Here is a 16,549-nt window from a genome sequence, read left to right on the forward strand (position 1 = left end):
TTTAACCCAACATTCAATCATCAGACATGTTGTACTACAGAGAAGCAAAATCTAAATAAAATTGTACAAAATAGGGACTAGTTGTTCGCCTTCTGCTCCAAAAATGTGATTGTTCGCTCTGGTGTATATTACTCTTCTACTCTGGACTACAGCCACAGCATTCAGGAAAGTTTTTCACATGCTGACGCTACAAGGTGCGTGCACAGTGACATGACAGCTCCCAAAAATAGTGTTTTTTTTCGACTGACAGGGAACAGGTTCTTGAACCGGTGCCGTTCAGAATTCTTTGACCCTTGGTGCTACCGAGCGAACGAGCCCGAATTTCCATCAGTTTTGTGGGGACCACTGTAATCAAGGATGCGTCAGCAACTGAGGGCGTGCACAATGCACAACGGCAGTAAATGTATTGTGCACAGTGAGCCTGATGTGTTGTGTTACTGGGGCGCATAAATTACCTGAATGTGCCATAATGTAGAGTGCGGTTTTACTTCGGAGGACTCTAAGACATCAACAGAGGTCTGCTAGGTGCAGACAGAAAACTATTTCTCTTCTTTAACCTCGACAAAAGCTGCGCAGATAGCCTCACTTCCTCTGTTCTTACCTTTCAAAATAAAAGCTCTTGACACACACACTAGGTAGTTAACCGTTTTCCAGAGGGAACTCAAATTCATTCAGAGCGATCCATTACGATGAAACTCAATAAAATATCTTACAGTAAGTAAGTAAATGTTCCTGGTCAGATATCCCTGGAGGAGACGCTTTTATTTTGTCTCCTGGAGTCTCTGGAGCTAACTTCAGTCAGATCACTCAGCAGGAGAAACAACACAGGGACTCCTCCACGGGTCATCATTTGCTCTCAAACTGGAAACTGTAGCTGCTCTACATTCATCTTTCCTCTGCTCTGATCGCTCTGTCTCATCCACTCACAACACATCTCCTTTCACATGTTCATGTCATTTATTGGACACGCCCCCAGAAGGCTGCATGGGCACACCCGCTGATGTTGTCACGGTAAAACTAGTTCCAACTGAAAAAAACAGCCATTTTCAGGTTCCAGTTCGGCAAAAAGTTATTTCTGATCGAAATGCTCCAGCCGGTTCGAACTCTGGTGCGCAAACTGAAACGGAGTCAGTCAAAAAAGGCTTAAGTGAAGACAAAACTTCTTAATTGCCCCGTAGTGGCTGGTTGTTGGTTTAGGAAGCGCAGATTTTATATGTAGCAGAGTTTTCTATGCGTGGAGCACGCATTTTAAACGTCAATATTGCTGTCAATCATGTTCAGTTGTGGAAAGCCAGAATTGTGATTCGCGATTAATATTTGAATAACTGTGCAGCGCTAGTGACAATTGAAAAGATAATCTAGTTTTATTTAACCCCCACCAAATCTGATATTAAGGATCAAAATTCTTATTGTAGATACAATCTACAAGCTGTTGCCTACTGTGCATTTACAGGCAATGTTTCTGGTGGAGTGGTGATCACTGTTAATCTGCACAAGTGTCTCTGTGTCACTCTGTTCCTTAATTTAAAGCAACCCATTTGCGAATCCATTTTTGACAAAACCTTGAATCTCCATGATCCATGAATCTGCCTGCTTGCCAAAGCTTCGCTGTGTGCAGCAATGTCCATAATTGACAGCAGCCTTGCTGTGAAATTTGCTGTATTGAGATTTAAAATTATTTAAAAAGTCTTTTAAGACTGAGGGCTAGGGGTGGGCGATATTGCAAAAACATGTCACCAAGATCTTTGTACAGTAAAATCACAATCACGGTTTTATCACGTTTTTTTACATTGATTTTTAATTATTTTGAAAGTGTTTTTCTAGCATTTAGGCCGAAGGACCTTTCTGAACATGTTTTAATCAATTTGTGCAATTTTGCCAACTCGTGCCTGTGTGGCTGGACTCCTCGCCGTTTCACTCTTAGCAGGCTGTTTAGGATCGGCTCTCTAGGATGCTGGTTCAAAAGGTTTGTTGTGTTACCATCAGATGTGTGCACCGTGTGTGACGGTGTGTGGCAGCTTTGGGCAGAGAGGCGGCCTCCTTTTTAAACACATTAGGAGTCCGCTGTTGCACAGGACATGTACCTGTTTTTTAGGCGGATATTTACAGGTTGTTCCTTAAATTCTATGAATAATAGTGGATAGACAGCGTTGATGCGACGCGATAGTCTGATGCTTGCATGCTGTTAGTACACGGTAGTTTCTGTTTTCATTTTCAGCCCTGACTTCCCGCTACTCTCTGAATCACACATGATGGGGGAGGAGAAATCCTTGTCACTGCCTGTAGTTCGTTAGGATTGGTTGATCGGCGTGTCTTTAGGGCGATGCATGAGGCCACCTAGCAAACCGGGGGATTTGGCTGAGGAAAATCCTGATGCCTCTATGCACGAGAATAGAGCAACATGGGTAGAATGTGCCCTACAGACGATACTTCGATCTCACTGCTTTGGGAGCAAACACGTTATAATCCTTCACAATATCGTGATATCAACCACACTTAATGACATGTTGGATGGAAATAAAAAGTATACCCACTGTTGTCTTTTGAATACTCACACTGTTATTTATCTCAGTAAAGCATAAATGCAACATTCAGATAAACCATTTCATTTTCTATTGCACAGAGCAGGTGTACTCCATCTGTGGTTCTGATGATGAGACGTGACTAGTTTGTACTTTCACGTGAACACACTCGATTAGAAAAGCCAGAGTTAACAGAGTTAGTCAGATGATAACCAGCTTATATCATACAACAGAGCCAGACTTAGCTGAGTTCGCTTCGTGATATAGGCCTCTAGTTATTTATATCCCAATTTACATAATTATGTAATTCCATTTTTTTCATACTTTTCCCCATATCCTCCTCCATGTCAGCATTATGTAGAACATAAAACCATCATTGAGCTTATTGTTCTGATTTGAGCACTTTGTTACTCAACTTGTTAAAGCACCTGCACAGCAATTATCTAAGGTACAATGATGACACGAGAAACTCAGAATCTCAGAATAAATCAGTCAGCTAACATATGAAGGTTTCTTAATATCAGGATAAAGGTTCAGTTTATGATACTTATGTGTGCATCAATGGCATAAATATCACAATCAGAACATTGTTCATTTTAACAATTTAAACTCAAGGTCCACTTAACCAGCTCTTCCCCTTTTGAGTTCTTTGATCAAACTAATTTTATGCTCAACATATAAATTTTGATTAGCACTATTAGGGACACTTTGTTGATAGGTACTGAATATAAGCATAGCATTAGCCTTAAATGTTATACCCGCACTAGGGATGGGGGCAAGTAGATTATTCCAAGATCGAGGGATCGCATCAATTCCTCTAGGGCCAATTGAGTACTCGCAACGCATCTTCCTGCAGGAATAAAGATGCACAGCAATAAAGCCTACCCAACACCTAATGCTTATTCTCAATCAAACAGTCACAGTTACCCTTCAAGGATTTATTTTTTCACAACCACAGCTTCAAAACATTGTTTCATTGGAAAAACATAATTAAGTTTACGTTCGCCTTTTGTTTATGATCAGTCCTGCTGTGGAGAACATACGCTCCACTGGCACAGAGGTGGTATCAGCAGGTAGCTCTTTGCCAGAACGCTCAGTTTTTTGTACCGGTGCCTGTTGGACTTCAACCACTCCAGTGGGTTTTGCTGAGGGCGAATGCATGGCTCACTGAAATAAGCTTCTAGCTCGTTGACATCCATATTTTGAAACTAGTTATCCCTGAACAGGATGTCCCGTGCCTCTGTGCTTGCAACGTTGCGGCCCCGAACATCACTGCTTGCCCCCTCCATGTCAACTGGGCCTTGCACAGTAACCCCGTCATGTAGGTCAACTTCTCTCAGATGGTGAGGCGAAACGCTGCTTCCAAAAATCAAAAGGTGTATCTCAGGTCAAGCGCAGAATCAAGAGGTGCTGCACGTGCACACAAAAATACTTGAGTGCCGTTGTTTACCAATCGAGTTAGTTTGAAACGAGGACCACTCGAGGAATCGACCACTCACGCCGACCCCTCACCCGTGCACTCAAGGGAAGCACATTATCCTGTGAGCATGAGCAGCAATAAAAGAGTCGCACTCATGCACAGAAACTCACCGATGTTGGGGTGCTTCAGCAGACGGCAGATACGAGCTTCTCTCTCAAGCTTCTGATGGTCTGAGGAGAGAAAAGTAAAAGACAAGTCAAATCACAGAGCAGCAAAGTGTTCATCATTATCTGGTCAAACCATGGTGTTCAGCAGGGCTGGGGAATTCGTAGTAGGGGTGGTGCAATTCCTTTTTAAATAGATGTGATCAACCAAATCGGTGCAAATGCTTAATTTCAGTCTATAGACTTGGTGAAGTAAGCGGAGTGATACATGTGACTACGTCTGGATTTCAAAATAAGTTAGCAAAGGGTAAATACAGTATACTATTGCATATATGGAAATAAGATTAATTGGATTATATACACATGAGTATACACAGAAAATACCACTAAGTTGTGAGGGATTTTACTAGATTACATAATAATAATAAATAATTACAGACAGTAACTGATACATTTGACTTTAGGTCTTCTCACTACACATGCTTCCTTTTACTGTAACAATTTTGAGATTTTCCAAAGTAAAAGTCTCTAGAAGTGTATGATTCAACCGTTTCCCATGGTCTAGTGTAAAAAAAGTAAACAAAAATCGCAATAAATCGTCATATCAATTTGCAATACATATGGAAACAGTACCCAAGTATTGTGGTCATACTGAATCGACAAAAAGGCATTTCATCCCAGTCCTAGTGTTCACAACAGCACAATAATTAGAGAATAAGAAAAAGTTAGAACGTGAATGAAGTGTATCCATATCCATTTGTGGTGTTTGACAAAATACACTATCCTACACTAATATCCTGCAGTACGTGCTAATTTATGTCTTTTTCATTTCTATTTTAATATTTTGGCCACATTCATTCATTCACTTTGCATTTGTTTGATTGGGACGGTAGAAATGCCGACAGGAAAGATGGGAGAGCTGTTTGGTATGACATGCCTCAAACATCCCCGCCTGAATCGAAACTGGACTTTGTGGTTATATGGTATGGCTCTTAACCGGTAGGCCAGCAGGCGCCACATATGCACCAATTTCACTAAAAAAAACAAAACGTGCAGCGTTTGCTTTTTATTGAGGCTACCTGACATCAACAAATTCAGTCAGAGAAGAAGTTCTAACTGTGACCCACGATCATCTTTTACAAAATATGGCAGAGGTCCTAATGATTCCTGTCCCAAATAAAGATTTCACAGTGTCTGCAACATACAGTGTGTAGTCTGGGGTCTGCATCTAATGCACAATAAGACTGAGGCAAATACTTGCTAAGACTCACAACGTTGTAATAATGATTTACTGGAGCATCAGTCACAAACAAAACAAAATCATGCAGTTAAAATGAAGTATGGGAATGCAAATATTTTAAAGTGCTATGAGGTCATTTGTGCCAGAGATAAAGATTTGTTTTGTGTATGTGAAGGCAAATAATTTAGGCAATGGCACCTATTACCAATACAGTCATTCAAGCTGAGTGGCTGCCTTGGCCTCGAACAGGTAACAGGCCTCACAGCTCAACTGACCACAGGTAAGGTTTTATTTTATTTAAGGTTATTAAACGGTTTGTGGAAATGAATGAGGTTCTGTATCAGTTTGCACCTGCAAGCACATTTGTGCAAAAGGGCTAGTTTCAAGCCCAGTTAAAGAAGGTAGGAGTGTTTGCATTTCTGCAGGGAGGGGATGCTAGCAAGAACACACACATGTCCAACCCAACATCCTTGTTTGAGGATTTTACTTAATCCTGAAGAAGTATGTTTGTACGTGTGTGTTTGTACAAGATGTCGGTCGTGTCAACCACATGACTCTGTTAAAACTACTCCCTCCAGCCATGCAGCTGAGGTCAGAGGTGACTTGGGGTAGCTGAAGTGAAGATGCAGTATGACTCAGTGTGTGTACGTGTGTGTGTGTGTGTGTGTGTCTTACCACTGTGGTGAAGCAAACTCAACCCTACAGCTCCATAGCGATTACACCACACAGAGGCAGCCTCGCTAAGATTTGCATTCATTTCCCCAGTGCAGCCACAGCCTCAGATACAATTCACATGCTGTTGCTGAGCAATCCACTATCGACGTACCCAAATGTTCTTCTACAACTGCAATACAGTATGCACAGGCATACGGTAATATAGGAGACCATAATTATAACAAGCTGCATCCCTTTCTGCTAACCCTTTGCATCCTTCTTCACCTGAATTTGTCTTACTTGTTGCCAACTAGTTTTAAAGCTCTCCAACAGGATACTACACTCCCCACATCCCTCGCTGCTGTCTCCATGCAGTTATAGACTTCCCTCATCTGAGAAAAAGTGAGTGAATAAGGGAGAGACCTGAACCTCCTTCTAATTACACTAGTGACGCAGGACTGAGAGACAGACAGAGAGAAGGAGGGAGGATTACATGAAACATCCATTTGCTAGAAGAGGATCACAGCTCCTGTGTGTGTGTGTGTGTGTGTGTGTGTGTGTGTGTGTGTGTGTGTGTGTGTGTGTGTGTGTGTGTGTGTGTGTGTGTGTGTGTGTGTGTGTGTGTAGCCGTCTACCCTGGTGCAGTGTCACTGCAGCACTCACTAATTCATTCAATCTCCTTATTTGTTGGTGCGAGAGTGTGTGGTAGAAGAAGACAGGAAAGAGAGGGCTGGAGGGTAATTACTGGCACTTCCTGCTGCTCTCTAATTGGCCATCTGCTTTGCCATGGGGCGGGCCTACAGCCATCTTACATCAGCTGAGGAGGATGGAGATGGCCCGACACACACGCGCACACAATCACACACACCCCTCTGCCCCACATGACAGTCTTAGGGTCTTTTAATTGGCTTTTTTGTCCGTGCCAAGCAAACCATGCCGCGCTGATTTGCATTTCCATTACCAGTTGTAGCGCGCCAAGCCGCACCTGAGATGGACCTTCTCGGCGTACAGCCAAAGCTTGCCTGAGCTGCCTCCAAGCAGGCTACTAGGACGTCTCGCCAACCACGGTCAACCTGTGACGACCCCCCTTCTCTCCAAACAAGCTGTGTTGCAAAACTCAACTTATGTCTGTGCAGCAGGAGACCAAAGAGAAGGACGTGTTTAAAGGGCTCAGCACTCAGTTCTGTTGTAGCTTCTCACATAACCTCTGCGGTTTAGTTTAGTTTCTCTCCTTTGTCTGTGTTAAAACTTTAAGATATATGCTTTGTTTTACTGTTTATGTATAGGAGTCCTGTTAAGTGACTGGTAATGAAAACCCAACATTTCCTGATTTTGATGGTTTCCAATAATTGCTTTTAAATAACAATATAAGGTGGAACTCGTATATTAGGAAGCTGCCTCCTTCTTACTCAGGCTCACTCTGGATGGGGTCCACAGTTGCATGTGCGGGAACTTCTAGGGACTCAAATGTCTCAGTCCAGACTGCTCGACTGAAGCAGAGATGTCTTCAACTGGTGACTTTCAGGGGGCCCTTTTGACAATGTGACAGTATTTTGGGAATGGGTACAGGTGTTTTCATAGCACTGTTTATTGTTTCAAATGAAAGTTTAGTTTCAATACATGACACATTTTTGATGTCTCACAAATTGAGTAATATAAAAATGTTTAACTTATAAAACCTTTTTTGCTATTTAACATAAAAAGGGCAAATTTCTCAATTCTCGGTACATTAGTGGTTCATTTTGTCTGAACACAAAGCAGCCATGCGAAAATAAATGGCAGATGTTCTATAATTTGCTACATCATCTCAGTTAATATTTAGCCGTAGAATAACTAATTGAGACTTAGAATACAACCATAAAAAAAATAAAAAATAAATGTTGGTTGGTGTCGAAAAAATACAGAGGTTTGTTGCCCAGCCCTTTGGTACCGTGGCTACTGTTGTTATGAGGTGACAATTTGCTTCTTTTTTAAATGACAGTTAACCACACTAAGTGTGTACAAATAATAACGTGCCATCATTGATTATGTTTGACAGTACTACACTCCTGTTTATGAACTGTGTTTGGCTAGCGTCTTTGTTAAACCAAATCTGAGATTATATCCAGTTTTTCCTCGTCCCTGTTTGCTCAGCGCAGTTGAATTGTATGTACAGGACGCAGGAGTTTTCTACCCGGAAGGTATTGAAAACAAACATTGTGACTGGGTCTATACTAGTATTTATCTGCCTCTTCACAATGCACAAGCAACGGCTATTATGGTCACCATGGTAACCACTACACACCAAAAACAATCGCTCAGCTGACCCCTAGTTTGTAATCAATGGCAGGAAGCACACTGCCTGATAATCACATTGAATTTTTCACTTCATTATTCAGCCCGATATCATATTCATGTTAGCCATTTTCAGTTGACACAGAAGCTGCAGAAATACACTGATTTAAAAAGATAACCACACACTGAATTTTCTGCTACAACCCCGCCACACAGCATATTTTAAAAATCCAACAGAGGAGCGAGGAAGCTACAACTGTAGGAGGCGTGGCCTCGTGGATACATGGTGTGTGACATGGACGTCAAGTGGAGTGACTATTGAGCAGTGTGGCTTGGATAGTGATGTGGCGCTGTTAAGGAAAATATTAGAGAAAAGACAAAAAAATAAATAAATACACATTTAAAGTCTCACAAATCCCCTAGTGAACCTTTGGAGTGGAGCCAACCCTGTGTATAAAAAGTTAAAACTAGCTCCATCTGAACCAGCTTTGTACGTCTGTAGGGGAGTCGCAGTAGGTAGCCACACCCACGCCTTTTGCTGCAGTTTACATTACTGTTCATATTCTGCCTAAATATCCGGTTAAACTCTGACTGTAGCACTTACCAATCATGGCTCAAAATTAGAAATCTTACAGTCATGAAACTGTGACGTTATGTAGCCACAGTTAAGGCAAAATCTGTTAATCCCGAAACCCCTGTGCCAATCTCACGCTCATCACTACTCTTGTAGCCATATTGTCGAAATAAGTCACCATATTTCATGGATGTACGTAGGCATTTATATACAAAGATGATGTCCCCGTTCTTAATTGGGCTTACAAGATTCGATTGGTCCACTGAATCTCCAACTGGGGAAAAGAGCTACCAATGAGCACAACACCAGATCTATTCGAATCGCTGGACAAATTGGAGATGTGGGCGGTGATTCAGAGGCCTGAATCACTGCTGAATCCCAGAGGTTTGCCATTAATAATAATGAGAGACTTTGGCTACAGGAGGTGAGCAAGGAACCAACTGGACTGGAAATTTGGGGCATTGTTGAGCAATAAATAGTGAAGTAACACAACTGAAATTATTTTCACTGGGACAATCATGCAGCCCCAGGACACCAAAACACATTGAGGAGTAAAGGTATTAGGGTAGTGCATTCAAGTGGATAGTCTGTCTTACTCTGACTCTCTTTCACTCCCTCGCACACACAACCAGTGTTGCAGCAGACAATGCAGCAGCCCTCCACTGTTCAGCCACTTCACTCATCAACAAAATAAAACAGAGCATTCATCCTGCGCAATTAAACTTTCATCCCACCTTTGCAACACTTTGTGCAATGCCATGTTATATTAATATGATTGATAGATTTTCAAACAGAATCCTCATTTCTTTTTATGATTTCTTGAAGAGAGTTATTTTGAGTGATTCAGGTTTATATAATATACGTATATCCAACATAGCTTTTCCCCATTCTGTCTCGTTTTCTTCTTTGACTTAAATGCATTACACTGTTCTTTGGTCCGTTTTAAGTAATTACACTCATTCATGTATAAACTGAAACCACCACAAACAAGATAGCAATTAAAGACCTTTGATTCTCTGGGGTGAGAATCAGGTGTATGTTTTGTGCGTGCATGTGCATATTGTGTACCCTGCTGCCCACCAGCATCCACCCCCAACTGCTTGTAGGCTGGACCATCCCACGGCCAACATCCATCCCTGACATCCCATCCTCCCTTACTTCCTTCCTCCATTCGTTTCCTTCCTTTCCCTCCCTGCGTCCCCTCCCCCCCTCCTCAGATTACTGCAGTGTTTACCAGAGCTTTGAGAGACTTACCCACCAGGCCACGCGTGAGGTCAAACTCGCCCCATCAGGCTAAAAAAAAACACCCAAATCCTACCAGGCAAGCTGCCTGCTCATGCACTGGCTGCTTGTGTGTGGACGATGTGTTTTGTGTGCGTGTAGGTGCATATTGCATCAGCTGGGCAGCCTACTGCAATTCTTCTCTTAGCACAAAATCCTCTTGTTCCCTCCTTCGCTCACCCTATTGCACCTCGTTCTCTGTATCATTTCAGCTTGCTTCGTTGGTGTGGAGTGTCACTGATCTCCTTGCAAGACTATATTGTTAAAAATCTCCTCCTCCACCTCCTCCTCCTCCTCCTCCTCTCCTGGCCAGCTTTCTTCTCCCCTGGCAAACATGCAAACATACACAGGCCTACATTGTACTGCCTGCCTATGCAAAGAGCCAACAGATTTCTGCTGAGCCCTTACTTTTCCTTGGTGGGACATTAATACCAGGAGCTGCCCTGTGTGGACACTTGATGGCAGGGGTAGAACAATAAGGGTATTACAACACGCTCACAGATGCTTCACAATACGGACATGCTCTATTAGTGTTACTCTCTGCTCTCTCTCTCACACACATACACACACAAATGCCATCAGACACAGACAACAACAGGGCAAACAGGGAGGCGCCTATAGAATCTGTGGGGTCTTAGTGGTTGATGAGATACATTTAGCATAAGTGGATTAGCCTCAATACAAACCAATCCCCCTTTGCAGAAAGACAGAGAAAGGCAATGAGTGAGAGAGGCTAGCAGAGAAAGATAGGCACAGAGGTAATGAGAGAGAGAGAGAGAGAGAGAGAGAGAGAGCAGGAAAGAAGAACAAAGGAAGTCAGGTGTGTGTGAATGTCAGGAAGGAGTGCAGGCCTAATTTGTCAGATACAAAAAGGAGAAAGCAATTAAGTATCTCTGTCTGAAGCCAGGGGAGGTTCTGACACACTGACATGAGCTCACGTCATCATTACAACATGGCACACCACACCAGGCATGTGCACGTGGGTGTGGATCTATTGCAGGCAGGCATGCACAACCAACGCAATGAATAAAATTCAGGAGTGGACTGCGGAGCTACATGAATACACCAATAATTAACAATATATCAGACAAGAAACATCTTTCATGTCGTGCCAGTTGTTATTGTTTTACTTCCGTCCCACCCATGTGCCCTTTCTGTGAAGAAATCTCAGAAATCTCAGGATCACGTCTCTGGATCTATTCATTGTACCACGGTTGTCTAATGATACCACAGAGGAGGGATTGAAAGTTATTCAATACAATGTTTATAAAGAGGGTCATTAAACCATCAAGAGGTTGCAGATAAGAACTCCCCACAGACACACTGACTGAATAAAAGATTTCCTCTGACATTTAAATTATGGGACTCATGGTTTATGTGTATACTTTCTAATAAGGCTGGGCCATATGACAGTATACAGTGAGACAATTGATGTGAACCAATAGAGATGAGTCATCTTTTCAATATCTCTGGTAAGCCTCAGCCGACAAAGTTGAAATCAATGATCTGCATGATCCAATGCATCAATAGAATTAAGTACTTTGCCAAGTGTTTAGTTCAGTGGATAAGCCATTCTTACAGACATTTCCACTTGTTGTTTTATCTATTCATTTTTTCTCAATATGATTGTCAGAAACGTTGCTGTATAAGTCGGGCTGGGTTTAAAAAAAAGATTTTCTGATTCAAATTGATCTTAACTTGAATAATATTAATTCATTAAAAAAAAAGGCTAGGGAACCCATTGGTACATGCTAGGTTGTTGGGAAGAGGGGTAAATAACGCTCCATAGTTACATAGCTACATTTTAGTGAGGGAAAACTGGCATCTGACCTCAAAATATCTGATTAAAAATGTCAGTCACTTCTCTTCAGAGCTGCACTTTATTTTGTTGGCTGCCTAAATTTGTTCATTTGAAATAAAAAGAACATTTAAGCAGCTGCATTGGGGTCAATTCCTAATGTAAAGTTACTAGTTAATGTAATAATGCAACAGGTTAGAGGGTTCCTTTCACAGTGTACAGCATTAGTTCATGTCCAATGTTCAATAAACATCCCTAATTAAAGTAATATTGAATTGAATCCTAATATCATCATGATAGCTATCACAAAATAAATATATATATATTCCACATAGCTTGACTTTCCAATATCCACCACAAACAAAAAAAACATGCACATATGAGGGTATGTGTGAGTGTGCATGGTGTAACCATACCTCTTGCAGACAGCTTCTTAGTGTTGATGATTTTTGCAGCATATTCCTGTCCTGATGACTTCTTTACACACCTACGCACCACTGAAAAAGCTCCCCTAAGAAGAAAGATCATAAACAACCAAAAATCAGTTCCATTTTGCATTCTCTCCCTCACATGACATTTGAAACTGCATCCACACGTGTGGCAGTGGGTTTTTTTGTGTATGGCAACAACCTTGGTCACACGCACACACACACGCACACACGCACGCACACACACGCAAACACACGCACACACAGGCACACACACACACACACACACACGAGTGCTGATATCAGCTCAGGTCTGTGATTATAAAAGAAAGGCCAAGTACTTTTTTTTTGCCAATCTCTGATAGGCACACAATAAAATGCAACCTACAGCCCCAAAGGAAATTCAATTTGCAAAAGCCAGTGCAAAGAATGGGGTATCTCAGACAACAATGGGCAATATTTAATACATTCACAAGGTAGCAACGTTCAGTTATAAATCTGCTCAAGCAGGAAAGCATGTGCACAATAAAACAACTCCTACTCTAAAAAGAGTTTCATATTGACCTAGATGAATGCTCCATATTTTTCACCTGCTAGCTGCCATGGAGATCGTTCAATTTTGAGCATCACAGAACAAGTAATTATGCATGATTTTCAGAGCGCCTATATCACAGCCTGCACTACCTGCAGTATTTTGCCCTACGCAGTTTTCTTGAAAGAGGAAGGCTGCCTTGTACTGCTACTTTCTGCTGCACTCTGCTCCTACCCTGCTCTTAGTTTCAATTATTTACTAGCAAATGAGAGGTGACAGAAGTACAAGTCAGTGCATTGACGTTAATAACCTATAACAGAGCAAAAATGCATTAACAAACGGGTGCAGAAACATAAGCCGAGGTGAAGTGGTCAGCGTGCAGAAGAATCTGGAGCTGTGGATCTATTATTGGGAGGATGTGTAGGTGTGTGTGCACCGGTGCAGTGGCTGTGCAATCAGTGCCATCGATTACTGTCAATTATTAGGCCGAGAGTGGAAATGGCAGCTGGAAATTAAGGCCAGTGTATCTTTATAGGGCCAGTGTCGCCCTGCTGCCGCTGATTTGGGTACAACGGGGGAAAAAACAAGCCTTAGCCAGCCAAGAACAACAGATGCTGCTGCTGCTGCTGCTGCTGACGATGAGGATGATGATGATGAAACAGGGGAGGTAGTGGCCCGGTTTTCTTGCCGTCATCAAAATACCGAGAAAACACGTCACTGCCTCTTACACAGTAAACCAAATGCAGTTATAACAACCTGTGCTTTCACGATTACCTCACCCACAGCGACATTTACACGTTTATTGATAACATGATGATCGGGCCAGCTGATGCGCATGCATGAGGCATTACAGTGCCAACACTATAACTTCTTTATTAAAAGTGACCTAAGCGGTACGTAACGTTACTCAACATGGGTTACACAAATCATCTGCAGCTGCTCTCACACACACACACACACACACACAAAAGTGGTCGGCCTAGTTTAGCTATAGCGACCACAGCCTCTCTAGTCTATCGAGAGCCAGCACGGAGCTGTCAGACACCGTGTGGGCCGGCGAAATGTCACAGGGGCTACCGTCTCCCGTTTCTTTCTCTCGGGGCCCCACTGACAAGCACCAGCAGATCATGAAATACACCGGCTAGCAAACACGGAAGGAGGCTAACTAACAGCTGTTAATGCACCAACGTACGTCTGTGCGGTGTATTCATCACCATCAGCGACTAAAAAAGACGCAACGCTAGCGCTAGTTATCAATATCAGCGTGGTAGCTCGTTGGCTAGCAACCGAGCGATAGTGCGCCGTCGCCCGTTAGTGAGCGAGCCGTTAGTTAGCCGTTAGCAACGGTGGCTTAGCCTGACTGCACCACGACAGTTAACAGCCTCCGCAAACTGACAAATCATTGTTATCAAAAGGCACTCAACATAACTGATGTGTGAGCTTTTTTAACCACATATTTTTTTTCTGGCTAGCCAAGGAATAATGTGAGGCGAGGTTGTTGCGGGGGTGGTGGGTGGAGGGTGGAGGGGAGGGAGGGGGACAAAAAAACGACAAGACAAACACACGATGTGACGTTAGGACTGCTGCTTACTTCCCGAGCTCCTCGTACAGCTGGTACTCGTCGGTGAACCGGGTGGAAGTAGCGGGGACTGCCATGGTTGAAACCGCTGAGTAGTGAGGGGGGGGAGTCCGAGCCTTGGGGTACGACGGCGGCTGGCTCTCTCTCGTACGAGGGGTCCGGGGAGGAGGGTAGCCTAGCCTCCAACACTGGAGTACCTTTCTGACAGGCAGGCAAGGCTGAAGAGGATAGAGGCGAGCAGAGAGACGGAAAGGGAGGGGCTGGGGAGAGGAGGAGGAGTGATGGTGCGGGTGTGTGTGTGTGTGTGTGTGTGTGTGTGTGTGTGTGTAGTAAAAGGGGAGGGATTCTCGCGAGAATAGGCCAGCGTAGCATGAGACTTTCCTTTTTTTGTTGTTGAACATATTCAATATAAGGGTCAATGACGAAATGGGGTTGGCAAGATGACATATTTGTTTTTATAAAAGCATCCCTGAATTTTGTTAAAATGTATATTTTGTGTAAATGTTAATTTTATTTAATTTTAAATAGGATTTGCACCATTTTTTTTACAAAAGGTAGGACCAAATTGACCTTAAAATGTCAAAATGTCACAAAATAATGATAAATATTATATATTTCATCCTCCACGTTTTATGTGAGTGTACTCATGCCATAACAACTTACATATATATTTCAAATTATAACCCCAAAAATAGATTTTATTGAAATTACTTCTAAATCTAAAATATATTTGTTCTTGGGGAAACAACCTCCTGTTGTTGAACATATTCAATATAAAGGTCAATGACGAAATGGGGTTAGAAAGATGACATATTTGTTTTTATAAAAGCATCCCTGAATTTTGTTAAAATGTATATTTTGTGTAAATGTTAATTTTATTTAATTTTAAATAGGATTTGCACCATTTGTTTTTACAAAAGGTAGGACCAAATTGACCTTAAAATGTCAAAATGTCACAAAATAATGATAAATATTATATATTTCATCCTCCACGTTTTATGTGAGTGTACTCATGCCATAACATATTGTATATATTTCAAATTATAACCCCCAAAATAGATTTTATTGAAATTACTTCTAAATCTAAAATATATTTGTTCTTGGGGAAAAAAACCTCCTGTTGTTGAACATATTCAATATAAGGGTCAATGACGAAATGGGGTTGGCAAAATGACATATTTGTTTTTATAAAAGCATCCCTGAATTTAGTTAAAAATGTATATTTTGTGTAAATGTTAATTTTATTTAATTCTAAATAGGATTTGCACCATTTTTTTTTTACAAAAGGTAGGACCAAATTGACCTTAAAATGTAAAAATGTCACAAAATAATGATAAATATTATATATTTCATCCACCACGTTTTATGTGAGTGTACTCATGCCATAACAACTTATATATATATTTCAAATTATAACCCCAAAAATAGATTTTATTGAAATTACTTCTAAATCTAAAATATATTTGTTCTTGGGGAAAAAAAACTCCTGTTGTCTAAATAATTTTTCAAAATTGTTGATCAAAGTGGCACCTTGAATGTCGCTTACACCACTTGACGTACAGTAAATTAGCTTGAATAACAGGTTCCTCAAATTGTTCAAATAAATATAAAAAATATTTTTAATAATATTTTAAAGGCTTATAATAACCTCACATTTAGGGTTATGCCACAGTAGTTTATAGAGTGTATTATTAAGAAATTCACCCTTTTTAAGAAGGTTACATATTTTGGTACAACGTTTTTTTCTGTTACACACCCCCTGATATTTCTGCCGTTATCCTCCATATTTCTCTCAAAAGGGATTTAAACCAAAAACTTTAGAAAAGTGTCCCTCAAAAGAGCGAAAACAAGTAATTTGTAAGGTTTAGGTCATAGTTTTTTCCACTATGAACATTTTAAAATGTAATGTAACCTTACAGAAACAAAAATATGGGCATCACGTCATTGACCCATAAACAGAAGAAAGTAACTAAGTACATTTACTCAAGTACTGTACTTCAATACAGTCTATGCATGAGTTATTACATTTTATGCTACTTTATACTTCTACTCCACTACATTTATTTGGTAACTTCAGTTACTA

The 16,549-nt window shown here is 41.4% G+C and overlaps 1 protein-coding gene across 6 annotated transcripts in view; it reads right to left on the minus strand.

The window, feature by feature from the left end:
* The window catches only part of LOC310960905 (calcium/calmodulin-dependent protein kinase type II subunit gamma-like), a 41,933-nt gene extending 27,263 nt beyond the window's left edge, over positions 1-14,670 (minus strand). For all 6 annotated transcript variants that reach the window (XM_083932756.1, XM_083932757.1, XM_083932753.1 and 3 more), the window contains exons 1-3: positions 14,479-14,670; positions 12,344-12,438; positions 4,113-4,172 (exon numbers count right to left, since the gene is read on the minus strand). In XM_083932756.1, the coding sequence (XP_083788882.1) occupies positions 4,113-4,172; positions 12,344-12,438; positions 14,479-14,543 (220 nt within the window). In that variant the 5' untranslated portion in view covers positions 14,544-14,670. The remainder of the gene's footprint in view (positions 1-4,112; positions 4,173-12,343; positions 12,439-14,478) is intronic.
* Between the last annotated feature and the right edge of the window lie 1,879 nt (positions 14,671-16,549).

Source organism: Echiichthys vipera (genome assembly GCF_963691815.1).
Source record: "Echiichthys vipera genome assembly, chromosome: 18".
Classification (NCBI taxonomy): Eukaryota; Metazoa; Chordata; class Actinopteri; order Perciformes; family Trachinidae; genus Echiichthys; species Echiichthys vipera.